The sequence below is a fragment of the Epinephelus fuscoguttatus genome, linkage group LG10 (assembly GCF_011397635.1).
Source record: "Epinephelus fuscoguttatus linkage group LG10, E.fuscoguttatus.final_Chr_v1".
Lineage (NCBI taxonomy): Eukaryota > Metazoa > Chordata > Actinopteri > Perciformes > Serranidae > Epinephelus > Epinephelus fuscoguttatus.
In genome coordinates this window covers 27,668,645-27,694,950 of record NC_064761.1, presented here as the reverse complement: position 1 = coordinate 27,694,950, position 26,306 = coordinate 27,668,645, and the positions used below count along the sequence as shown (strand labels likewise).

The 26,306-nt window shown below is 37.6% G+C and overlaps 2 protein-coding genes across 3 annotated transcripts in view; one reads left to right on the top strand and one right to left on the bottom strand.

The window, feature by feature from the left end:
- Window positions 1-2,501, bottom strand: part of faf1 (Fas (TNFRSF6) associated factor 1) — an 83,141-nt gene extending 80,640 nt beyond the window's left edge. Inside the window, exon 1 of the mRNA XM_049588705.1 lies at window positions 2,210-2,501. Within this exon, the coding sequence (XP_049444662.1) occupies window positions 2,210-2,269 (60 nt within the window). The 5' untranslated portion in view covers window positions 2,270-2,501. The remainder of the gene's footprint in view (window positions 1-2,209) is intronic.
- A 4,074-nt stretch (window positions 2,502-6,575) lies between these two features.
- On the top strand, window positions 6,576-25,598 carry cdkn2c (cyclin-dependent kinase inhibitor 2C (p18, inhibits CDK4)). 2 transcript variants are annotated; one of them, XM_049589034.1, is made up of 5 exons: window positions 6,576-6,907; window positions 7,161-7,238; window positions 12,277-12,394; window positions 13,432-13,789; window positions 24,653-25,598. In XM_049589034.1, the coding sequence occupies exons 3-5, from the start codon at window positions 12,278-12,280 to the stop codon at window positions 24,655-24,657; spliced, it is 480 nt and encodes a 159-aa protein (XP_049444991.1). In that variant the 5' UTR covers window positions 6,576-6,907; window positions 7,161-7,238; window position 12,277; the 3' UTR covers window positions 24,658-25,598. The 2 variants fall into 2 exon arrangements, with proteins under 2 accessions (XP_049444991.1, XP_049444989.1); XM_049589032.1 differs by lacking the exon at window positions 7,161-7,238.
- Window positions 25,599-26,306: the final 708 nt, after the last annotated feature.

Here is a 26,306-nt window from a genome sequence, read left to right as displayed (position 1 = left end):
CATGTCATCTTTGAGCAAGAAGTGCAGTTGAAATCATCAACTAAAAAATTAAATTTTTTGATTTTAAGTGATAGACACTTAAGCTGCCATCCAAATAAACTACATGTGTCGTATATATTTTGTTGGCCTGGAGTATTCAGTCTCTTTTTCTTTGGCTAACTAGTTTTTGATGCCAGCACTCACAAATGTCCTTTTGGTAAATTTAATAAACCAACTTGGGTGGCAGTACCAGAAATTTACCAAAAGGACATTTGTGAGTGCTGGCATTTTTCCCTTTTTCGCTGTTTTTGGCTGTGCACCTTTCGAGAGGATTTATTTTGAGAGTGCTTGCTTCTTTCCTACGTGATTTTTAACTAGTTTTTGATGTCTGCTTTATTTTGTTGTGTGTTTAATATACATATTATACAGGGACACACGGTCTCTGTCAAGGATTTAAACCCCTGACAGGACGACTGGCGAGGTGTAAACAAGTTGTCAGTTAACGTGAGCCTGTTAGCTGGCCTTTATTTTGTTGTGTGTTTGGTATACATATTATATAGTGCATGTTTACTTTTATTTATCACTGCAGTGGAGGTAAGAGGATAGATAGGGATGTATATGATGTTAGTACTGATGTCATTGAGCATGGGAAGCAAACAAACATGATGCTAAATTACTTTCTATTTGGAGAGGAAGCATAATTTGGTAGCCTGCATTTTCTCATCGTCAAAAAATACTATCCTACTTGTAAACTGGGCTAAAAATGTGGTATCTTTGAGGGACACATGGTCTCTGTCAAGGATTTAAACCCCTGACAGGACGACTGGCGAGGTGTAAACAAATTGCCAGTTAACGTGAGCCTGTTAGCTGGCCTTTATTTTGTTGTGTGTTTGATATACATATTATATAGTGCATATTTACGTTTATCTATCACTGCAGTGGAGGTAAGAGGAATATTTTATACATTAGGTGGTTATTTTGCATGTTTGAAGTTCATTTAATGCTACAGTAATCAACTACTATAATGACTTCAAGGAAGTGACTTTTTAACACTGTTTTTTTTTATTAAGCTTTTGTTATATGCACAGCACCTGTCGGATGCAGCATAACTCTGACACTATGCTTTATCAGACTACCCAGTAATCGCATAACTCTTACCCCAAGTTTCTGATCAAATCTGATCTCATGTGTATGAAAAACTAATGAAGCTGCAATATTCACTGCAAGGTGGACAGAAAATGATTAGCCCAAACATTAGGAAAATATGCATAATATATGGGTCCTGAGCTAGTAAGACACAACTTTGTGTGTGGTGCCACCTTTTGAAATGTAGCAGAAACAGTTAAGTCTACCTATGTGTACAATTAGGTGTAAACACATAGGATTCAGGTTTGAGTCCTGTGCAAAATGAGACAAGGTGGAGGTGTCAATACCTGAATTTAACAATATATCCATTGTGTACTGTCCTAATCTGAATGGGCAGTGGAGGACTTGTACACCTGCACTGGTTTGGCCTGTTGTCAAATAATATTAAGGTGAGCTTTGTTAAATCAAAACACAAGGCTACAATAGCAAACCCGTGAGACTGACACCACCAAAAAGAAGGTCTATGGTTAATTTTACAAGTGTCCATCTTAGACAGGGATGTATATGATGTTAGCACTGATGTCATTGAGCATAGGAAGCAAACAAACATGATGCTAAATTACTTTCTATTTGGAGGGGAAGCATAATTTGGTAGCCTGCATTTCCTCATCGTCTAAATATGCAACCATACCTGCAAATTAGGCTATACATGTGGTATCTTTGAGGGACACACGGTCTCTGTCGGGGATTTAAACCCCTGACAGGACGACTGGCGAGGTGTAAACAAGTTGACAGTTAACGTGAGCCTGTTAGCTAACTACATCGTCGCTATCTATCAAGCCGGCAAACTTGAAGCCAGCGAGAAATACAAACTATCCCACTGTTTACACAGGCAGATTTGGGCAACCGCTATCTAGTTAGCGAGCCTACAGCTATTAATTACCTTCATAATCAGTTAGCAAGCTGTCAGTTTGTTAGCTAGGTGAGCTAACCACAGTGAGCAAAGCTCTGCTCGGGTCTGCTGTTTACGACGCCAGTCAGGTCGTGTGTACGGTTGTTGACACCAGCCAGAGACAATACAACAACGGCAAAACAGATTACTAGCTACTGGATGTAATATTAGGGACATACAAAAGAGACACACCTGAAAGTCGGCCAGAATCATTTCTCTATCCATGTTGCTCTCGCCGCTTTCGGAGGCCATGGCAATGACTGGCTAAAAGCAATTCTTCCACTGGCTCTCGTCGCTTTCTCGCCTCACAGAGCGACACTGAGTTTTAATAAAATACTTTGCTCAGACGTGGCGACGAGTGAGAGGTTGGCAAATTGGAAATATTCAACTTTATTGGGTTTAAACAGCCTCAGATGCTGAAAATCCTTTAAAGTAACGTTACAGTGTTCAGTTATCTCCTATCATTATTGTCATCTAGCTAGTGCTTTACGGCTGACGTAAAGTGGCGGCAGATGTCGTAAAATCTGGAGTCGAGGACGTGAAGCTGATACTAAGAGTTGAGTTTGCAGCGATACAAACATGAAAGTGTCTTTACCAGGGGTAATAGGCCATATGGACCAATAAAACCATTACACAATAACTTATGACTACTATCAGCTCCAATATTTTCCCTTTGTGTGTGTATAAAGAATTACAATTACATTCTGTAGACATTCATTCTTGTACAAAACAGACAAACAGCCTGATATCAACAGTAGGCTATGTCTAAGCTTTAACACATTCAGTCAGTCTACTTGTCACTGTCATGGCATCTGCATTTATTCACACATTTCCTGACACAGATTCTTTTGAACTGAAGCTGCCAATTGACAATATTTTGCACAATGTTTAATATCTTTAAACATGGTCACAGTAAGTATTCATTGTTATATCCGAGAGCTGTACTCTGGTCATGGTGGGAAAGCCTCTGAAGCAGAATTTTACATGAAGTATGCATTGTTTAACTTCATCCAGTGGGCCAGATTGGATCCCTTGGCGAGCCCATTCTGGCCCATGGGCCGTATGTTTGACACCCCTGTGTTAGATCATATGTCCTTTTCTTATATTAATATGTTTAAAACCGTTAATTCGCTCTGTACTAGAATATCTAAATGGGAGCACCACCTCAATTAAGAATCCCAGTATGTGATTTTTATGGCCCAGGAAAGTTCATTCAATATTTGTGTACATGAGTGACTCTCTCAAAGCCAGAAACCAGGGAAGTAAGTCTCATACTTATGATGTCACAGGGTATGAGTCTGGTGTTGCTCCATGGACAATGACTGGGAACCTGATTTTGTGGAGCCACAGGGTGTTTATTTTTATCTTTATACCCAAATGAGCTTTATTCTATCGTAGTGTTCTCAGGTCTGAAACAAAAAATGTACCCATGTACTCAGAACATTCCCCGGGGTGCTCGCAGTGTCATGTATAACGTCGTTCCCTATTCATTGTCTATGGAGCAGCTCCAGACTTTATACTCTGTGACATCACACATTTCAGTTTTAGCACTCTAGTTTTTTTATTTGTAGAAGGTTTTGAAAATTCAGTTGAATTTGAATTTTAAAAAATGGCCATAGTTGCCCTTTAATGCGCCTGTCCAGTTTCTAGATGCAACTTAACTCGTTTTGGATGGTGCCTTCAAAGTAGCTTAAAATGTAGACTGTACACTACAATAATATTCAATACATCAGGGGTTTTTACACATTTGTATGGAAGTCAGAGTATTTGCCTGTTCTTCTCATCCTCTTTAAAGAGCCACTGACCCAATGCTACAGCAGGCCAGAAGAGAAGACAGAGCACAGTGTGAATGACATGGCACAGAAAAAAAAATCAAGAAAGTGCATAAAAGCAGACATATGCTGTCACCTTGACTCTGGACTTATGTGCGCCTCGGCTACAGTAATGGTTTATCTTTCAGGGTCAAAGAGGCAAAAAAGAACAATCTTACCAGTTAATGAAGGGAAGGTCATGCTTATTATGATGGGCATGGCAGTGGAGGGACAGAAGAAACATGGTAAGATGTAAGCCTGTCCAGAGGCTGTTCCTCGGTCAGATGCACCTCCATGAGTTGTGTGTTTACACCAAAATCTGTAACCATCACGTTCTAAAATAGGAATTTCAGTTGTATTGCCACCTGCTAAACTGTGACCCTAAAATATTCAGATATGACATACAAATCATGACACCTCATTTGATAAATATTTGGCAGGGCTGATTATGAGACAGTGGACCCCTGGGTATAGATATGCAAAAGGCCCCACCACCTCTCCTACAAAATAACAAGGCACATTGACTGAATAGTGGTTTTGCATGTCTTTGAGGTCATTTTGAGCATTTTTTGTGGTCGTTTTTGTGTCTCTTTGTGGTTATTTGCCTGTTTTTGTTGTTATTTTGTGTCTCTTTGCAGGTCCTTTGCATTCTTAGTGGTCTTTTTGTGTCCTTCTGTCGTCATTTTGAGTTTCCTCCTGGTCAGTACATGTTACTTTAAGTGACATTTTGCAGGTGAATGCTAGGGAGTCCCCTGAACCTTTGGGCCCCTGAACTCGTGCTGAGTAGGCCTGTTTACTAATCTATGGTCTACTTTCTTTTTTTCTTTTTTCTTTTTCTTTTTTTACATAATTTAGCTTTTAGTGTCACAGGATCTGACAAATTCGACAAAACACAACTATGAAAATGAGTGACCCTATCTTCATGCAACGTTAACACCATATTTGGTTACAGCCATCAAAATTAATCTTATTCTGAGGTCATAGAATCTGATAGGTCACAGAAAATGGTGAACCATCAGATTGTGTGACCAGTTATAATAGGGTATGTGACAAAGCATAATAAAATATCTGTGCAATGGCAATACAAATTAAAGTCCTATTTGTGTTCCAGTAACATGAGCAGAACAAAAGCTTAATCTATAGAGTTGCCACGAACCGGGGTAAATCTCATTAGACCTGTTGTTTGTGGGTGGATTTATTGGTGGAGTGGGCGGATGGAGGTCTGGACCCAGGCAAGCATTGTGTCACGTCAGACAGATAACAATGGGGTGTTCTGAGAACTGAAATATTTCATTGACAACAAATGGGCAGGTGCCTTAGCTCTGGCTTCCACCTGCCAACATGCATGCCAGCAACTGCACAAAAGGAAATACCATATCCCGCAATTATGAATACGTAGGCGACACATTATTGTTTGTCCTTGACTGGACCTTGTGTCTTTAACCACAGCCACTATATGACTCATACTGTGTACCCTGACAGCATGGATGGATTTACATATCAGGCCTACTGGGCACAGGCACAGGAGCCCAAAATGTAAAGCCCCCCTTTGACTATCCATCCATCATTTGCATCCACCTATCTGGGGCAAAGCACCCCAGACGTCCCTCTCTCCAGCAACACTTTCCAGCTCCTCCTGGGGGACCCTGAGGTGTTCCCAGGCCAGATAAGATATGTAGCCCCTCCAGCGTGTTCTGGGTCTGCCCCGGGGCCTCCTACCAGTGGGACATGCCTGGAACCCCTCTAATGGGAGGCGCCCAGGAGGCATCCTGATCAGATGCCCGAGCCACCTCCTCCCCTTGAACCTTCACCCGTAAAATGTCACCCAAATTAACATGTACCTCCCAGGAAGAGATTCAAAGTGACTACAAAGAAACACACACTCCCACACAAAGCACAAAGAGATGCAAAGGAACTGCAAAGAGACACAAAAAGATGCATAACAACTACAAAAAGATTCAAAACAATAAAATAAAAGAGGGAAAACTATCACAAAATCTGAGTGTCTTGCCCCTGTGTAAGAGGGATGGTACGGCCTTTTGCATGTCTGTGCCCATGGGCCCAGTGTTTCATAATACACCCTCTTTTGAGAGGTTGTGGATGGCCCTGGCCTGCAAGCACCAGTCATGTGACCCCATTTGACCTTCTCCTTTTCTTTCCTCCTTAGTGCTACACAGTATCTGTATCACACCATGTAGTCAATAGAAGTCTGTGTATGTTTGACGCACGTGTCAAAGTGCTTGTGACCTCATGTGCACTCAACCAGTTGAAAAGTAGCACACTAATCTACTCTCTAATTTTAAGGTAATATTTTAATTTAAATTAATACTCACAAATCTTTATTTTTAATCAAAACTGAATTAACTTTTTTCTTATTTTTTAATTTATTATTTTTTTTTCCTATTTTTGATATTTATTTTTTATATGTCTTCATGGTCAGATGGTTTTTGACTTTATTAACACATGTCCATGTTGCTTTTATAAACCAATAAAAAGAGAATTTCAAATAAAAAAGAAAAAAAAGAAAAGGTAAAACATTACATTTCACCACACGCGCTCTGAGTGCTGCAAATAGCTTGCAGGCGATATAAAGTCCCAACACTAGAGGGCAGCATGAAAGTGAAAGATGACAGAGGATGACACCATAAAAATGCCTCCCTGGCTTTTTCACTGCGAACTATATCTACAGATGAATCATGACGCAGTGATTATATCCATTATGCTGCGTCTGACTGTGTCCCCTAAGATCTCTGTGGTCATCTGTGTATCACAGTGATGAATGGAGGCACCTTTATCACACGTCGTTACGGCATCATTAGGCTCCGTTACTGTCCCGCCTATCATTTGATCCTATCCAATCACACCAGCATCAGTTTTGGCGAGTCGTTCAAATTCAGTTTCAAGCTGTAACTGCGCTGCTGCGGCCCGAGTCTACCCTGCAGATGAGCCATATTCTGTGATGACAGAGACGATATTCCAGGAGCTTTACGATGCTCGGACATTTGGCTCGCAGCATATTTTGAGAGGAGTTGAATCGGACATCGCTGCGACACTGCTTCATGGAGGATCATCGTATGCGGTAGGTTTTTGGAAATGAGTGGTGACTGCGGTGTTTGGGGCAGATCGCCTCTCAGCTCCTGCACGCTGACAGCAGGACATGATGGCAGCCATACACTCACACACGCACTAAACACATACATTTGGGCAAAATCATCAGAAAATGAGCGGGAAGCGACTTTCAGTTGCATCACATGTTTTGAAGCATATGCGTAGGTGTAACCTTTGTGTGTCCATTTATTTATTTTGTTGTTGTTGTTATTTTGCTTTTTCAGCGGTCGGCTCGGTAGGATGGCACACAGTGCGCAGTTACACGGAGGAAGGATTGCGTTATGGTTTTAAAATAAAATAAGGTGGGTTTTGTCCAATAGATGTGCTGCAGTGTTTATTTTGGATTACTACCGTTATTATAGCTGCACGTGCATGTACAGTAGGTTAATGTTTGCTTTCTTTTGTGGGGTCCAAAAAGAAATGAAACACATAAAGCTGTTAGTATAATCGATTAGATTCAGTATTCATTCTCATCAGATCACAGGACTGTCAGTGCTCTCACAGCACGTGGGAAAACAGCTGTTGTTTTTACGTTGTTTACATATAATTATCACCCACAATACATCAAAATAGATCAAAATAAGGTATGCAGTCACCCAGAGGTGCCAACATGTCCTTTGCAGTAACTAATATAACTGTATATCTTAAAAGTATTTGCATACTAGTCAGTTTGAATTTGGAGCCAAACATAAATCGCACAGTTAGGTGGATTAATTGCTCATCTGGATGCCGATCGAGCTCTATAATAATAGTAAGTAATAATATAATCTGTGAAAGAGAAAAGTATCCTCGTGTACAATTATTGGAGGGAGCAGGGTAAGTAGCTAAAGTAAAAGTAATCTATAATCATTATATATTATGATCATGATCAGTCTGATGTAGCTATATGTATATATGACTTTTATTCTTATCTATTAATTCAACTTTTATTTAACCAGAAAGTCCCACTGGGATTTAAAATGTCTTTTACTATGGAGACCTGGCCAAGGTAGCAGCCAATCAAAACACATTAACATGCAACAAATAATAATATAATATAATATATACAACATAACCAATAGTGTCCTTACAATAGGTGCACTATAGCTTAATATGATGCACATTACTACTTTTCAATATCTTGTGCCAAATTTTTCACAACATCATATGCAGTATTATTCATCAATACCATGTCCACTAGTCAGTGCAGTGCAAATATCATTTTCTCAGTCATGTGCAATACTACTTCTCATTGTCACATCATGTTCAATATAACATTATCAGGAGCACCATTTTGGTTCATTTTTAGTAAATACTTCTATATAAATACTATGAAAATACTTCTACTATGGATATTTGTATATTTGTATATATATATATATATATATATATTATATAATTTATATATATATATATATATATATATATATATATATATATATATATATGATAGATAGATAGATAGATAAATAGACAGATAGATAGAAAATACTTCTACTATGGATATTTGTATATTTATAGGCCTATATATTTGTATATACGTATATATATTATAAATATTATAGATAGATAGATAGATAGATAGATAGATAGATAGATAGATAGACAGACAGATAGGTAGAAAATACTTCTAGTATGGATTTTTGTGTATTTATATATTTATATAACCAGGAAGTTTTGAAGAGAGAGAAGTTAGCAGCCCACTCAAAACACATTAACATGCTACAACTACAATACAACATATAATATAATATATATACAACATAACATATAACAATAGTGCAATAGGATGTACATTGCTACTTTTCAAAATTTCCATTTTAGTTTTTTCCACCATTTCAGTTCATTTTTAGTAACTCTTATACTCATCGTACTCCTATTGTTACTTTATTAGGCACTGTGTTTTACTTTTGCTCCCTGAAAATACTTTGATTATAGATATTTGATACTCTGTTGTTCTAATACTGGGCCCAGTGAGTGAGCCTGACCCAGGGAACATACTGGTTGTCTGGTTGTGAATCGTTAATATTGTGCTTACTGTACTTAGTGTTATTGTACTTTGAAGCCCTCTCTGGCACAAGAATTTCCTGCAGGATAAATAAATCAGAATCAGAATAGCTTTATTCACCAAGTACGTGTGCACATACAAGGAATTTGACTCCGGTAGACTTGCTCTCAATGTACCTGAATTGACATAAGTGCTCAAATTTAGGCAAGAAGTGGAATAAATGAAGTTCTTTAATTTTTTTTTTTTTTTTTACCTTTATTTAACCAGGAAGAAGTTAGCAACCACTCAAAACACATTAACATGCTACAAATACAACATATAATACAACATATAATATAATTTATATATAATATATAAATATCTTCACATAATGTGCAGTATTATTCATCAATACCATGTCCACTAGTCAGTGCAGTGCAAATATCATTTTCTCAGTCGTGTGCAATACTACTTCTCATTGTCATATTATATTCAATATAACATTGATTATCAGGAGCACCATTTTGGTTCATTGTTAGTAAATATTCTATATAAATACTATGAAAATACATCTACTATGGATATTTGTATATTTATATATATTATATAATATATATATATATATATATATATATATATATGATAGATAGATAGATAGATAGATGGATAGAAAATACTTCTACTATGGATATTTGTATATTTATAGGCCTGTATATTTGTATATACGTATATGTATTATATATATTATAGATAGATAGATAGATAGATAGATAGATAGATAGATAGACAGGTAGGTAGAAAATACTTCTACTCTGGATTTTTGTGTATTTATATATTTATATAACCAGGAAGTTTTGAAGAGAGAGAAGTTAGCAGCCCACTCAAAACACATTAACATGCTACAACTACAATACAACATATAATATAATATATATACAACATAACATATAACAATAGTGCAATAGGATGCACATTGCTACTTTTCAAAATTTCCATTTTAGTTTTTTCCACCATTTCAGTTCATTTTTAGTAACTCTTATACTCATCGTACTCCTATTGTTACTTTATTAGGCACTGTGTTTTACTTTTGCTCCTGAAAATACTTTGATTATAGATATTTGATACTCTGTTGTTCTAATACTGGGCCCAGTGAGTGAGCCTGACCCAGGGAACATACTGGTTGTCTGGTTGTGAATCGTTAATATTGTGCTTACTGTACTTAGTGTTATTGTACTTTGAAGCCCTCTCTGGCACAAGAATTTCCTGCAAGATAAATAAATCAGAATCAGAATAGCTTTATTCACCAAGTACGTGTGCACATACAAGGAATTTGACTCCGGTAGACTTGCTCTCAATGTACCTGAATTGACATAAGTGCTCAAATTTAGGCAAGAAGTGGAATAAATGAAGTTCTATAATTTTTTTTTTTTTTTTTTTTTACCTTTATTTAACCAGGAAGAAGTTAGCAGCCACTCAAAACACATTAACATGCTACAAATACAACATATAATACAACATATAATATAATTTATATATAATATATAAATATCTTCACATAATGTGCAGTATTATTCATCAATACCATGTCCACTAGTCAGTGCAATGCAAATATCATTTTCTCAGTCGTGTGCAATACTACTTCTCATTGTCATATTATATTCAATATAACATTGATTATCAGGAGCACCATTTTGGTTCATTTTTAGTAAATACTTCTATATAAATACTATGAAAATACATCTACTATGGATATTTGTATATTTATATATATTATATAATATAGATAGATAGATAGATAGATAGGTAGGTAGAAAATACTTCTAGTATGGATTTTTGTGTATTTATATATTTATATAACCAGGAAGTTTTGAAGAGAGAGAAGTTAGCAGCCCACTCAAAACACATTAACATGCTACAACTACAATACAACATATAATATAATATATATACAACATAACATATAACAATAGTGCAATAGGATGCACATTGCTACTTTTCAAAATTTCCATTTTAGTTTTTTCCACCATTTCAGTTCATTTTTAGTAACTCTTATACTCATCGTACTCCTATTGTTACTTTATTAGGCACTGTGTTTTACTTTTGCTCCCTGAAAATACTTTGATTATAGATATTTGATACTCTGTTGTTCTAATACTGGGCCCAGTGAGTGAGCCTGACCCAGGGAACATACTGATTGTCTGGTTGTGAATCGTTAATATTGTGCTTACTGTACTTAGTGTTATTGTACTTTGAAGCCCTCTCTGGCACAAGAATTTCCTGCAGGATAAATAAATCAGAATCGGAATCAGCTTTATTCACCAAGTACATGTGCACATACAAGGAATTTGACTCCGGTAGACTTGCTCTCAATGTACCAGAATTGACATAAGTGCTTAAATTTAGGCAAGAAGTGGAATAAATGAAGTTCTATACTTTTTTTTTTTTTTTACCTTTATTTAACCAGGAAGAAGTTAGCAGCCACTCAAAACACATTAACATGCTACAAATACAACATATAATACAACATATAATATAATTTATATATAATATATAAATATCTTCACATAATGTGCAGTATTATTCATCAATTCCATGTCCACTAGTCAGTGCAGTGCAAATATCATTTTCTCAGCATGTGCAATACTACTTCTCATTGTCATATTATATTCAGTATGACATTGATTATCAGGAGCAGTTTGTTTTTTCCACCATTTTAGTTTTTTGCACTTAGTGTTACTGTCATTTTTAATTTTATCCTTTGGGATAAAAATTAAAGTTCTACTGAATTGAATACACACACACACACACACACACACACACACACACACACACACACACACACACTTATTGGAAATTAAACATTTTGTTGACAATGTTTTTATTATTATTATCATCATCACCATATATGCACCATGTATGGTGTGAGTGGATTAGTTTTTCTCCACACATGAAATGGATCAAATTTAAGTATGCCAGTCACCCAGAGGTAGCAGACTGTCTTTTGCAGCTGGATTGTGTAACTAACAGAACTAACAGATTAACTTTATTGTCCATGTGGATGCTAACTGAGCACTAAAGTCATTATAGCTAAAATATAACCTGTGAAAATGAAAGCTTAGCTCGTGTAAAATGCAAGGATGCAAATTCATGGACTGAGCTGGATAAAAGTAAAAGAGAGCCAAATCTTCCCATACTTTTTACAGTGCTAGAGAGAGAGAAAACAGTGTGGGGTCAAGCCAATGTCTGATGGTGGGAGGGAGGTGGGAGGGAGGTGCTTATGAGATGAACTTGATAAGACCTGAAGTCTGGATGCAGTTATTTTCCACACTTCTTGTTTGAGACATTTTACCTTCGTTTATTTTCTCTACTACCAGAATGGCTGACTCACTGTGCGAGGCCTCTGCCAGGGGAAACCTCAGTGAAGTGTCGCTTTTGCTGCAAGATGGAGCAAACGTTAATGGCTTTAATATGTACAACAGGACTGCACTGCAGGTCAGTATAAACCGCTTAGTTTGTGTGAAAGTGAATTTGGAAGAACAGTTTTGTTCATGTTCTTTTGGTAGACTGTAGTGTTACAAGCTGCCTCTTTGACTTCCTTATCTTACAGTGCTGTTGTACAGGATATACGACCTGATCATAGTTTACCTTCATATGTTTAGTAGACTTTGTTCAGCTTTATATACAATATAATACTTTAAATCGATATAAAAAGTTTTAAATTAAGAAATCTGTGGATGGATGGCAGAGAGGAGTTTGGTCTTTGTAGCATATCTGATCTGAATAAACCACACTAAGTCAAAACAGCTAAGTAGTTCACTTAAAAATCGTTTTAAAACTCATAGTCTTGCTGCAATTAATTATTTAATGCTATATAGTCAGGAATGTAAGGATTAAAACGAATTATTCCGGTTTTTTCCATAGCACATTGAGTTGTCCTTTAGTCACTCTCAGTTTCACAGTGAAGTTTGTGTTTCCAGCACAGATTTTGCTCTTGATCCTGAGAAATAAGTTACTCAGATATAATAAAGAATAAGCCCATGTCGGTGATTATTAACAGGTTAAAAGAGATATGCTAAATTCGATGGTCACTGGTGGAGTGTTTAGAGGTGTGAAAAAGCATGAGAAGTGAGGAAGTGGCCTACTTACACAGTGTGCCTGCCCCTGCTTGAATTTTTTTTACATGCCTAGATTTTCTTAGAACAGTTGTACAGAGGTCATATACAAGTCAATGAAATAATACTTAAATCACTACTTGCACTACTTGTAATCATTTTAGTAATAATAATGGCATTTTAAGATTATCAAGCAGTTGTGTAATTTTAGTGTCCTCGTCTAAATCACAAATCTGGAATATGGTATATTTTTATCTATTTATTTTTGTTTTTTATTTCATTTTTTAATTGTATTTATTTATTGTTTGTTTTAGTTCGATTTATTATTATTATTATTATCATTATTGTTATTATTATTATTTTATTTATTTATTTATTTATTTATTTATTGTTATTTTTCCTCCTTTCTTTGTGCAGGTGGTGATGTTGGGGAACGACGCTGTGGTCAGGGCTCTTCTCGAGGCGGGGGCGGACCCCAACATACGCGACCCGGTCCTCAGACTCACCGTGACGCACGACGCCGCGCGCGAAGGATTTATAAACTCTGTGCGCGAGCTGGTAGACCACGGGGCAGATATTAATCTCGTGGACGACCACGGTAACCTGCCGCTGCACCTGGCAGCCCGAGAGGGCCACCTTGAAGTGGTCCAGCTGCTGATCGGACGCACCGTGAACCCCCGAACCCCAAACGGTCAGGGATACACCGCCGCGCAGCTGGCGCACCTCCACAGGAGGGAGGACACTGCCAGATACATTGACGAGTATCTGAGCTCAAGTGAGTGCTCTTCTATGTTTTTTTAATGTCTTGCAATAAAATAGCTTCCTACCAACAAATTATTTTTAAGGATAGCTTATAATCACTCTTCAAACTTAATGGTACAAAAAAATCCGTGGCATCTTTACGCTTTAGCGACCTATTCAGTGCAAAGTTGGGCTTGTTTCAAAGGATCCGCGCTTTTTCGATAAGAAAATATTTCAATCAGGAACAAAGATGAAGTTTAATGCGGAATATAAGTGCAGAATAACAGATGATTTGTGCTGATAAGGATAAACAAAGGTTTTGGCGCTTAGACTCAACAGAGTCTTGACACTGGTGGCGGCTGGAAACTTGTTGTGGACTGATGAGGCGAAAGGAAGCTGCATCCGAGAGGAGTAGGCCGTAATGGGGAGGTGAATTACGCACAGTGAGAACACTGTAGCGAAATAAGAGAGGAGCAGTGAGGTGATAGGCTGATGGAGAAGGTGTGCTCTTGTGCTATTGGTTGATTGTGGGTCAGCTGTTGTATAGCTGTTTGACTGTGCAAACACGGCCAAGCCAGAGATGGAGAATGAGCAGGGTTGGAATCGCAGAGTGATGACGAAAGTTACAGCCTAAGCATGAAAAAGTATTGTCTTCGTGACTGAACTTTTGCTACAGCTTCATTTCTGTTTCTAGAACCAACAAAATGATGTGAGAGAAAACTGAAAATCACTGATGCGCAGACTATAACAATTTAATGGCGAGGGTGGTAATGGTTAAATGCGTTATAGAGCCCAAAGATCCGCCAGTATTATCCTCTGTTGATGTTGCACATTGGCTCTTACACGAGCCGTGATAAAAACTAAACGAACAGGCCATAGGCCGAGTTTCATTTAGATTTCTGTTGCTCCAAATTAATGGCCACCATCAACTGTCGGTCATAAAATGCTCCATCTCTATGACCGACAATTACAGGCCGATAAAATTATAATAGTTGTAGGGTATTAGTGGTGAGGATAACATGTGAGTTCAATTGAGATAATAGGTCAACTTCAACAGAGAACATGGGCTTATGAATTTACAGCAATAATAAATATATTAGGCCTATATGGACTCCACTCCAATTTTATTTTATTTTGTTTTATTTTATTTCTATTTTTATTTATTTTATTTTACTTTATTTTATTTTTTAACTTTATTTTATTTTATTTTATTTTATGTCTATTTTAGTACTACAGTGTTGTTGATGAGGGGGAGTGTGGTTGTTGATTTTTGTCTTTTATGAGCTGCTGGATAGCTGAATTTCCCATTGGGGGAGGGGTAAATAAAGTTCTTTTTATTCTGTTCTGATGCTTTTTAGTCTGAAGCGGATGCAGATGCAATATCTGAGCACATTTGCAATGAAACGGATTGTCACAATTTCCATACGACACGCTGCTGACACGTTTACATGCTTCAGTTATTTGTCAGGGTTGCACAATAAAATGTAAGTTGCAGCCCCTTCACACCGCACACACAGTGTATAGAAATATTTAAGTCAGAATAGATTCAATGAAATTAAATACCATATACTTAGGAATCCTTATATGAGACTTTGGTTTTTAGCGGCAACGAGGTTTATGCAAAAGTGTATGTAAAACCTTAAATATGTGTTATTAACAGTCATGCATCTCCAGCAAAATTACTCTATAGCCTATCATAAATAAAGCTGGTTCTGTTTCGTTTTTAACTACGTTTAATAACGCGGCTTTTAACGAATTGTTGTTGAGTATAGGCTGATGTTACCCTGACTTATATATCACGCACCCCACTCCGATTTTTGTTTCTCATCTGGTAACACAGGGTGAATGGAATTAATCATTTAGCTACCACCCTTTTCAAAGTGTAGCCGTGGACATGCTTTCATGTTGAGATGCACGTTTAATAAAGGTTTTCGTTGTGATCAGACTAGTTCCACTACACGACAAATATCAGTCACAAAAAGGCTTCAGCCTCGAGCAGCAGTGCAGGCCGCAGATACAACTGAGGGTTTTGTCTCAACTCATCCCCCCGGAATCGAAAGTGAAAGATGCAGCTTCTCACTCTGTCCCTCTGCACTCTGTATTTGTCTTTGTGCTGTGAGATAGTCTTTGGGACTTACCGAACACGGGTGTATGTGCCAGGCATATGGTTATAATTGGGGAAAGGAAATGCCTGTGTGTGTGTGTGTGTGTGTGTGTGTGTGTGTGTGTGTGTGTGTGTGTGTCTGTGTGTGTCTGTGTGTGTGCATGTACGTGTGCATGTGCGTGTGTGTGTGTGTTGGCACAGATACCCACTGAACCTGTTATTGGCCTGGATGGAAACATGACTTTTGTCTCCTCAGACTCCTTCAGTCACAGGCCCTGCTAGTGAGCGCTTTACACTGTTAAAACAAACCTATACAATCTACTCAGTAAATTTGCACTCAGTCTGAGTAGATTTGATCTAATGTCTTGAGTAAAGAGTTCCTAAATTCAACAGCTATGGCACAATAGGTTAGGTAACAACACGTTTTAGTGTGTATGCTAAATACACAACTAATTACGTATAAAAAGTAAGTATAGTAACACAGTAACACTTAGCTCCAGCTTGCTGGTGGTTTCAAACCTAGAACCTTCCAGGCGAGAGGCAAAAGTGCTAACCACTGTTCCACCATAGAAACTATATTAACTATGTCACTTTTTTAATTGTAATGAACAAACAGTGCTCACAACATATAAAGGTGTGTAGCTGCACATAGCAAGCATCCAAAAACCAACTGAACACCGGCACTGCCCGACAGACTGACTCAATGAATGTAAGTTAATTTATCTGAGAGGGTTATGTTCGGTTGTTTAATCGACTAAAACACTGATCCAAGAGAAATACGCACTGTTCGAACGCATTATCACATGCGCACGCTGCAGTGCAGGGATTACACATTAACTTGGAGTGCAATTTATGGTATTTTTGTATGTTGCAGTTGTTGCTGTTAACACAAAGGTAGAGTATATATTTTATCCATTATTATTTCACTAGATGACTAATATACTTATTAAAATTTAAATGCTACATGGGTTTTATTTACCATTCTCCAAAATACTTTTACATAGTTACATGTACTTGGACATTTATTAAACTGCATGCACAGTTGTGTTAAATCGACAGATGTTAACAAAAGTTCTGACCACACAGACTGTTCATTGTTATTTCTATTGATGCGCAGTGAAAACACAACGAACACACAATCACTTAGCTCAAACTGGATTATTCAAAATTAATTTTGTAATTCTGCTCTGTCTGAAAATACTTAACTAAAGCTCAAATAATACTTTGAATGGTCTGTTTAAATCTAATAGTATTTGATAAAGTCTGATAAATTATGCTCTGATTAACGAAACCCATTTCATTACTGTAGGCTTAACGTGTGTTATTTTGCAGCCGTAGCCTATTAGCCAGCTCCGTCAGGCCTTTTACGCACAGCTGTATTGTGCCAAATAGGCTACACCAAGAAGCGTAATGACCCTTGTTTCAGATGTGAGGTGTCCACACAGAATATTTCTACCGTGCAAACAAACAAGGAGGAGGAAATCAAAGAGTAATAAACGCTAAGCTTTATGTGGACAAATTCATATACAGCCAGCAGCCTTGCACACACGTATGCGGAGACAGACTGAGCCAGATGCTCCAGTGTGTCGGGGCTTACGGCAATACAGATCACCACAGAGGAATGGCTTCTCTTTAAACTGCAACCAAACACTGCATTTAAAAATCATAACATACATAACATACAGACATAAACAAAACATGCAGCTGCGGTGAGGCCTCTCCACAGCCGGCAGGAGAGCCTCGTCACCGGCTGCAGAGCGAACAAACGCTCCTCGCTAACTCACCCCTCGCCCTACATCACACCCTGACCCCGCTATCTTCACCGCCGGCAGCCTCATGCGGTTTGCGAACGGCGCCCCCGGTTACGAGCGCACAGTACAGCCGGCTCGGCTGGGCTTCTGCCCCGCAACGTTCACCGAGCACCCCGCTCTCCAGAGACCAGTGCGCCCGCGCGCTGTCCTACTTTCATTACCTCTTCGTCTCAGATACTCCCTCCCATAGGTGCTCTCCTCATCTCACGTGCATTCACCCTGCTCTCTTCCGCCTCCCCCGCTGACACACAGCATCACTTACTGCATTATTTTGCAGCCCAGGCCTTCTACGCGCAGCCAATCAATAAACAGAGTCCTGTGACCCCCCCTCATTACGTAAAGTCTGTGAAGCCACAGTTCGCAAGCGGTTGATAGACAGCCCATCGAGTCCCAATGTCCTTCAACGGGACGATAAAAAAAAAGTCCTAATGTCCTCAAAGGGGATGATAAAAAAAAAAGCCCACATGTCCTCAAATGAGACAATAAAATAAATTGCGATGTCCTGAAAGGAGAAGATGAAAAAAGTCCCAATGTCTTCAAATGAGACAATTAAATAAGTCCCAGTGTCCTCAAACAAGACGACAATGAAGTCCCAATGTCCTCAAAGGGGACGATAAAAAAGCCCAAATGTCCTCAAACAAGAGACAATGAAGTCTCAATGTCCTCAAACGGGACAATAAAAAAAGCCCAAATGTCCTCAAACGAGAGACAATGAAGTCTGAATGCCCTCAAACGAGACAATAAAAAAAGTTCCAATGTCCTCAAATGAGAAGATAAAATATGTCCCAATGTCCTCAAACAAGACGACAATGAAGTCCCAGTGTCCTCAAAGGGGACGATAAAAAAGCCCCAATGTCCTCAAACGAGATGATAAAAAAAAGTCCCAATGTCCTCAAACGAGATGATAAAAAAAAGTCCCAATGTCCTCAAACAAGATGATGAAAAAAGTCCCAATGTCCTCAAACAAGATGATAAAAAAAGTCAAAATGTCCTAAAATGAGACTATAAAATAGTCCTGATGTCCTCAAATGAGGCAATACAATAAATCCCAGTGTCCTCAAACAAGATGATGAAAAAAGTCCCAGTGTCCTCAAATGAGATGATAAAAAAGTCCCAATGTCCTCAAATGAAACAATAAAATAAGTCCAAATGTCCTCAAACAAGAAGATGAAAAAAGTCTCAATGTCCTCAAATGAGACAATAAAATAAGCTGCGATGCCCTGAAACGAGAAGATGAAAAAAGTTCTAATGTCTTCAAATGAGACAATTAAATAAGTCCCAGTGTCCTCAAACAAGATGATGAAAAAAGTCCCAATGTCCTCAAACAAGATGATAAAAAAAGTCAAAATGTCCTAAAATGAGACTATAAAATAGTCCTGATGTCCTCAAATGAGGCAATACAATAAATCCCAGTGTCCTCAAACAAGATGATGAAAAAAGTCCCAGTGTCCTCAAATGAGATGATAAAAAAGTCTCAATGTCCTCAAATGAAACAATAAAATAAGTCCAAATGTCCTCAAACAAGAAGATGAAAAAAGTCTCAATGTCCTCAAATGAGATGATAAAATAAGTCGCAATGTCCTCAAACGACAAGATGAAAAAAGTCCCAATATCCTCAAATGAGATGGTAAAATAAGTCCCAATGTCCTCAAACAAGAAGATTAAAAAAGTCCCAGTGTCCTCAAATGAGACAATAAAATAAGTCCAAATGTCCTCAAGCAAGAAGATGAAAAAAGTCCCAATGTCCTCAAATGAGACAATAAAATAAGTCCCAATGTCCTCAAACAAGAAGATGAAAAAAGTCCCAATGTCCTCAAATGAGACGATAAAATAAGTTGCAATGTCCTCAAACGACAAGATGAAAAAAGTCCCAATGTCCTCAAACAAGAAGATGAAAAAAGTCCCAGTGTCCTCAAATGAGACGCTAAAATAAGTCCCAATGTCCTCAAATGAGACGATAAAATAAGTCGCAATGTCCTCAAACGACAAGATGAAAAAAGTCCCAGTGTCCTCAAATGAGACAATAAGTCTCAAATGAGACAATAAAATAAATCCCAATGTCCTCAAATGAGATGACAAAATAAGTCCCAATGTCCTAAAACAAGAAGATGAAAAAAGTCCCAATGTCCTCAAATGAGACGATAAAATAAGTCGCAATGTCCTCAACAACAAGATGAAAAAAGTCCCAATGTCCTCAAACGAGATGATGAAAAAAGTCCCAATGTCCTCAAAGGACATGATAAAATAAGTCCCACTGTCCTCAACCAAGAAGATGAAAAAAGTCCCAATGTCCTCAAATGAGACAATAAAATAAGTTGCAATGTCCTCAAACGACAAGATGAAAAAAGTCCCAATGTCCTCAAATGAGACAATAAAATAAGTCCCAATGTCCTCAACAAGAAGATGAAAAAAGTCCCAATGTCCTCAAATGAGACAATAAAATAAGTCCCAATGTCCTCAAACAAGATGATGAAAAAAGTCCCAATGTCCTCAAATGAGACAATAAAATAAGTCCCAATGTCCTGAAACAAGAAGATGAAAAAAGTCCCAATGTCCTCAAATGAGACAATAAAATAAGTCCCAATGTCCTCAAATGAGAAAATAAAATAAGTCCCAATGTCCTCAAACAAGAAGATGAAAAAAGTCCCAATGTCCTCAAATGAGACGATAAAATAAGTTCCAATGTCCTCAAACGACAAGATGAAAAAAGTACCAGTGTCCTCAAATGAGACGATAAAATAAGTCCCAATGTCCTCAAACAAGAAGATGAAAAAAGTCCCAATGTCTTCAAACAAGATGAAGAAAAAAGTCCTAATGTTCCCAAACAAGATGAAAAAAAAAGTCCCAATGTCCTCAAATGAGACAATAAAATAAGTCCCAATGTCCTCAAATGAGAAAATAAAATAAGTCCCAATGTCCTCAAACAAGAAGATGAAAAAAGTCCCAATGTCCTCAAATGAGACGATAAAATAAGTTCCAATGTCCTCAAACGACAAGATGAAAAAAGTACCAGTGTCCTCAAATGAGACGATAAAATAAGTCCCAATGTCCTCAAACAAGAAGATGAAAAAAGTCCCAATGTCTTCAAACAAGATGAAGAAAAAAGTCCTAATGTTCTCAAACAAGATGAAGAAAAAAGTCCCAATGTCCTCAAATGAGACAGTAAAATAAGTCCCAATGTCCTAAAACAAGAAGATGAAAAAAGTCCCAATGTCCTCAAATGAGACAATAAAATAAGTCTCAATGTCCTCAAACAAGAAGATGAAAAAAGTCCCAATGTCCTCAAACAAGATGAAGAAAAAAGTCCCAATGTCCTCAAACAGATGAAAAAAGTCCCAATGTCCTCAAATGAGACAGTAAAATAAGTCCCAATGTCCTCAAACAAGAAGATGAAAAAAGTCCCAATGTCTTCAAACAAGATGAAGAAAAAAGTCCTAATGTTCTCAAACAAGATGAAGAAAAAAGTCCCAATGTCCTCAAATGAGACAGTAAAATAAGTCCCAATGTCCTAAAACAAGAAGATGAAAAAAGTCCCAATGTCCTCAAATGAGACAATAAAATAAGTCTCAATGTCCTCAAACAAGAAGATGAAAAAGTCCCAATGTCCTCAAACAAGAAAATGAAAAAAGTCCCAATGTCCTCAAACAAGATGAAGAAAAAAGTCCCAATATCCTCAAACAAGATGATCAAAAAAAATACAGATGTCCTAAAATGAGACTATAAAATAGTCCTGATGTCCTTAAACAAGATGATGAAAAAAGTCCCAATGTCCTCAAACAGATGAAAAAAGTCCCAGTGTCCTCAAATGAGACGATAAAATAAGTCCCAATGTCCTCAAACAAGAAGATGAAAAAAGTCCCAATGTATTCAAACAAGATGAAGAAAAAAGTCCTAATGTTCTCAAACAAGATGAAGAAAAAAGTCCCAATGTCCTCAAATGAGACAGTAAAATAAGTCCCAATGTCCTAAAACAAGAAGATGAAAAAAGTCCCAATGTCCTCAAATGAGACAATAAAATAAGTCTCAATGTCCTCAAACAAGAAGATGAAAAAGTCCCAATGTCCTCAAACAAGAAAATGAAAAAAGTCCCAATGTCCTCAAACAAGATGAAGAAAAAAGTCCCAATATCCTCAAACAAGATGATCAAAAAAAATACAGATGTCCTAAAATGAGACTATAAAATAGTCCTGATGTCCTTAAACAAGATGATGAAAAAAGTCCCAATGTGTACGAGATGACAATGAAGTCTCAATATCCTCAAAGGAGATGATAATCTTAGATAGATACTTTGTCATTGTCATTTTCATAACAATGGAATTGAAAAGTGCATCATCTGCAGTGTAAAGACAACAAAAAAGCTATGTTGAGAAAGAAACAGTAACAGTAATTTAAAAACTATAAAAATAGAGCTATAATAGGACATTCACATTCACTTGATGTTCCCCCATTGCACAGCCCTGTAGCAGCAGCAACAAAAACATACATGTGCATTCATTTGTGCCATTTGACATTCAGTGCGATTATTGCCCTGGGATTAAAAACTGTTCTGGCAACAGTTCAAACAGGGAGTGTCCTGGGTGTGTTGGGTCCCTGAGAATGGTTTGGGCTCTGCTGAGACAGCGGAAACTATAAAGTTCTTACAGGGTGGGGAGAGGGCAACCAGTGGTTTTCTGGGCTGTGGTGAAGGCCCTCTGAAGCGCCTTCCTCTCTGCTGTTGTGCAGCTGGCATACCACACACACCCCTTATGTGATAAATATATAATATATATATAATATATTCATATATAATAAAGTCCTAATGTCCTCAAACAAGATGATAATAAATTCCCAGTGACTTCAAAAGAGTACTTCCTAGTTAACAGCGTCTCAGCTTTTTACTGTTGCTAACACTGGTCAAATTTGTTGCCATATCAAACTACAAACTGTATTAATCATAAATAAACAAGTTTCATTAGTTAAATTTGATCAGGTTTTGTACCTTGCTTTTACATGGATTAGCGTATTGTGGTCTTAGTACCACTAGATGTGACCAATAAAAAGGGAGGAGGACAAGGGGGCTAAGTTAAGCAGAATGAAGCATAAGGTCCAGTAAACCCAAAATGTAAGTCCTTATATGAGGACACAGGGTCTCAGGAGGACATGAATAGTGCCTACTCACCTGTCCCTGCAGGTAACAAGATATAAATCCCATGTATAGCCTTTTTTTGTGACAGAACAAAAATGTATTAATATATCTCTATATAACAGGCTGCATGCTTAAAAAACAAAAATGGTTGCAAATAAGGACAGGACTATAACTCAGTAAACTGGGCATTACTGACATTTTTCTTCAGCCTGCACGGCCTGATAGGCTGCAATAATAAAATGCATTTTCATTACCTCTGCAGCCCAAACATATCATGATGCGGTCTAATATTATTTCTGGCCTTCATAATTCAAGTAGCATTTTAATATGCCTAACCATAAATAACTACACATTTATATATATTATATTTAAAAAAAACAAAAACAAAAAACAAAAAAAAAACAGGTTACGTCCGTATTCTAATGAATTGTGGGTTATTAAATCAGTGAAGTCTGCTGAAGTCTGCATCCCAAGCGGACTCTCTGGAAGTCTGCAGAAAGTCCGCCTTCGGCCTCTTGTGGATTTGGACAGCCCTTAACACTCCCACGTCCGCAAGATCCGGGCATGTGGACATTTGGATTGGGCCCAACGTGAAGCGATGGGTTGCCTCATCCAATCAGTGAACACAGTCATGTGACCCCGGTGACGTGTTGACCTGTGTTTAAAATAGCCCGATATCTGCCGCGCATGGAATAAGTTTTCCTTGTAGGCCTTCTCCAAGAAATCTTTTCATCTAGATCTACATTTAGATCCAGATCTATACTTCTACTATGTCAGCTCAGAGGATGACCTCATGCCATGCAGGCCATATACTAGCCTGTAACCTCCTTTTTTCTCACTGTCCTCATTATATGCTCACCCTTTAAAAACAGACTGATGACACAGGCTGTAATAACAGATGACATTTCTTGCAGTGTGGTGTTTTTAGTCTAGTCTCTGTCTGTGTGGCCTTGAGCGTGTGTGTACGCGCATCTCTGTGCCTGCTGCCTCACAGTATTGTCAGTGAAGAGCTGGAAAACAACAGCACACTGTGAACGCAGTGCAGCATAATGAAGATATGAATGCACACTGTCAGGACCGTGCATATGAATAAATTGGGGAAGTCTGTATCCGTTGAGTGTGGACCATGCTGCGGAGGCCGCGATTTCGTTTTCAGTTCCTGCTCCAAATGTCTTCATATAGCGCGCAGCACTCTTGTTGTGATTGTGGAGATTTTTTAAATCCTCTGAGTGCGGGTGAAAAATAAAACGTCAAGTAACGATTAATTATAATTTTTACGGAAGCTTTAATTTGCATTTCTCCCTTTAATAGTCTACAATCTTCTTCTATACAGCCACTAGAAACTTTGGCAGCTTTGCGCAAGTGACCTCGGGTGACCCAAGTCTGTTGAAATGTGTCGTCAGAGGCTGAAACCATGTTCAGAACCATTTCAAAAACTCACTGTGTGACTTCATCAGTGCTCAGGCCTGTACGCGAGGCTGGGCAGGAGGAGGGCAGGAGCTTTATTATTCAAGAAAGGAAAAGAAGGAGGAGGAGTCAGCCATGATTGGCTGGACAGTGAGAGGAGGAGACAAGACCGGAGGACATGAACGAGCAGAAGTCTAAAGCCAGAAAAACCTGTAAACCCTCAAAAAAGGAGTTGCTTTTCTGTGTTTTAATGGAGTAGGTGGGGTTCCGTGGGAATTTTTAGGCTATAATAAAGAAATTTGAGGTTTACTTATTATGTTAGTTCCATGCATCTGTGCCACAGTGAGCTAAATACACTATTATAATATTTATTTCTCATATTGTGTGCCTATATTGTTGCATTACTTAAATTTGCAGTATAAAGTAATTGTTTTGTTCTTTCTCTTACAGACTAAAGGAGGAGGAGGAGGAAGAGGATGAAGATGAATCCTTGTTACACTTCTGCTTTTCTGCTTACATCTTTTTGCTGATACTTTAACATCTGATTACATTGTCTAAAATCTCTGTTTTGTTAAATTCCTTAAAAGTCTTACAAAGCTTAAGTGTGTACACATTTATTATACTTGCTGCTTAAAGAGAAACAGGAGACCAAGTTTATAAGTTAAAAAAAAGCTAATTTGGGATACCAAAATAAAAAAGTATAATTATATTGGTTAGTATGTGCTCCGTAGTTTTTTGGATTGGCATTATTTGAAAGCCACCTTGATACATTCTCATGAGGTTATTGCATTTCGTCTGCAGCCTCACGAACAGGAGACAAAGCCACAAAGGTTTCGCTCTTGCTGCTTCAATGACAAAGTGAAACCCATTTGTGCACAGTTTAGAAATGAAATGAAATGAGTACATCACTACATATATCATGTGATCATGAAACTCAATAATGTATAGACTATGACACACAGAAACATAATTCATGTTATGTTGTTGTTTGTAAGGATGCGTTTTTTTATTCAGAGGTGTCTCTAATATTTTGGTTATTTCTACTGAAAAAACAATGACAAAATGTGATTAACCCCCCCTCTCTTTCTATCTTCCTCTGTTGGTAGATTAATGTGAATACAAAATGTGAAAATATTGCCAAAGCACTAGCCGCGTTATATAAATAATATGATAATAAAGGACAGCTTTTAATCCTTGCCTGATACCTTTTTTTTTGTTTGTTGTATGTATGAGTCATGTCTTCAGGCCTTTAAGTCCTCAAGGGGAAAACGTCTTTTATCCACAAACTTTTCCTTTTCAAAAACAGGAGCTGCCTAACACACTTTGTTATAAGATTAGTTTGTCATAATGTCCGTCTCCACATATATTTAACCAGATTGTTTTTATGTTCAAACATGCAGAGGAATTCTTTTAGAACCTGGACTTTAGGGAGCAACACTGTTGAAAGTAGTGACATTTAAAGAGGGTTGTGTTTTTTTTAATATCTATATACATTACTTAATTTGACTTGAGATTTATGTGTCTGAGACGGTAAAATTATGTCACCTAAATATGATCCAGTAATTAAAAGGAGGATTTGGTAGAGAAGCAAGCCAGGTATTTTTGTTTGCAGTGCCAAAGTGTCTGCACTTTGAAAATATATGGCAGCATCTGGTGTTTCTGAACAGGGAGGTAATTAAATGATTAAGTGATCAGGAGAGGAATGAGCATGAATGAATCAAGTCTTATAACTCATCACAGCCTTAAAGCTTTTGTGATCAGGCTCACTAACATTAGCCAAACATGGCCTCAAACAAAATCATGTTAGTTAATAAATAATAATAATAATAATAATAATAATAATAATAACAGATCAATTATATATTTTTTTTGGTATTTACAGAGTGCAGATGTTGTATGTTGAAAAATGAAACTACACTCTTCCCTTTCTGGTGTGCACAGGAAATAAATCACACCCACTAACGTTCATGTTCTGTTGCAATGTCTATTTATTATTCGCCTGTAGTACATAGCATATGCATATTTATGCTTACAAACAAGGAAAGGTCTAACAAGCATCCATACACAAACATACAGCACACATACTTCATTCACATATGAGCAA

Coding starts and splice junctions, on each gene's coding strand:
- cdkn2c (XM_049589032.1), top strand. CDS start 6,888: ATGGAGGATCATCGTATGCG. Junction 6,908..12,276: donor ATGGAGGATCATCGTATGCG/GTAGGTTTTTGG, acceptor CTCTACTACCAG/AATGGCTGACTCACTGTGCG. Junction 12,395..13,431: donor ACAACAGGACTGCACTGCAG/GTCAGTATAAAC, acceptor TTCTTTGTGCAG/GTGGTGATGTTGGGGAACGA.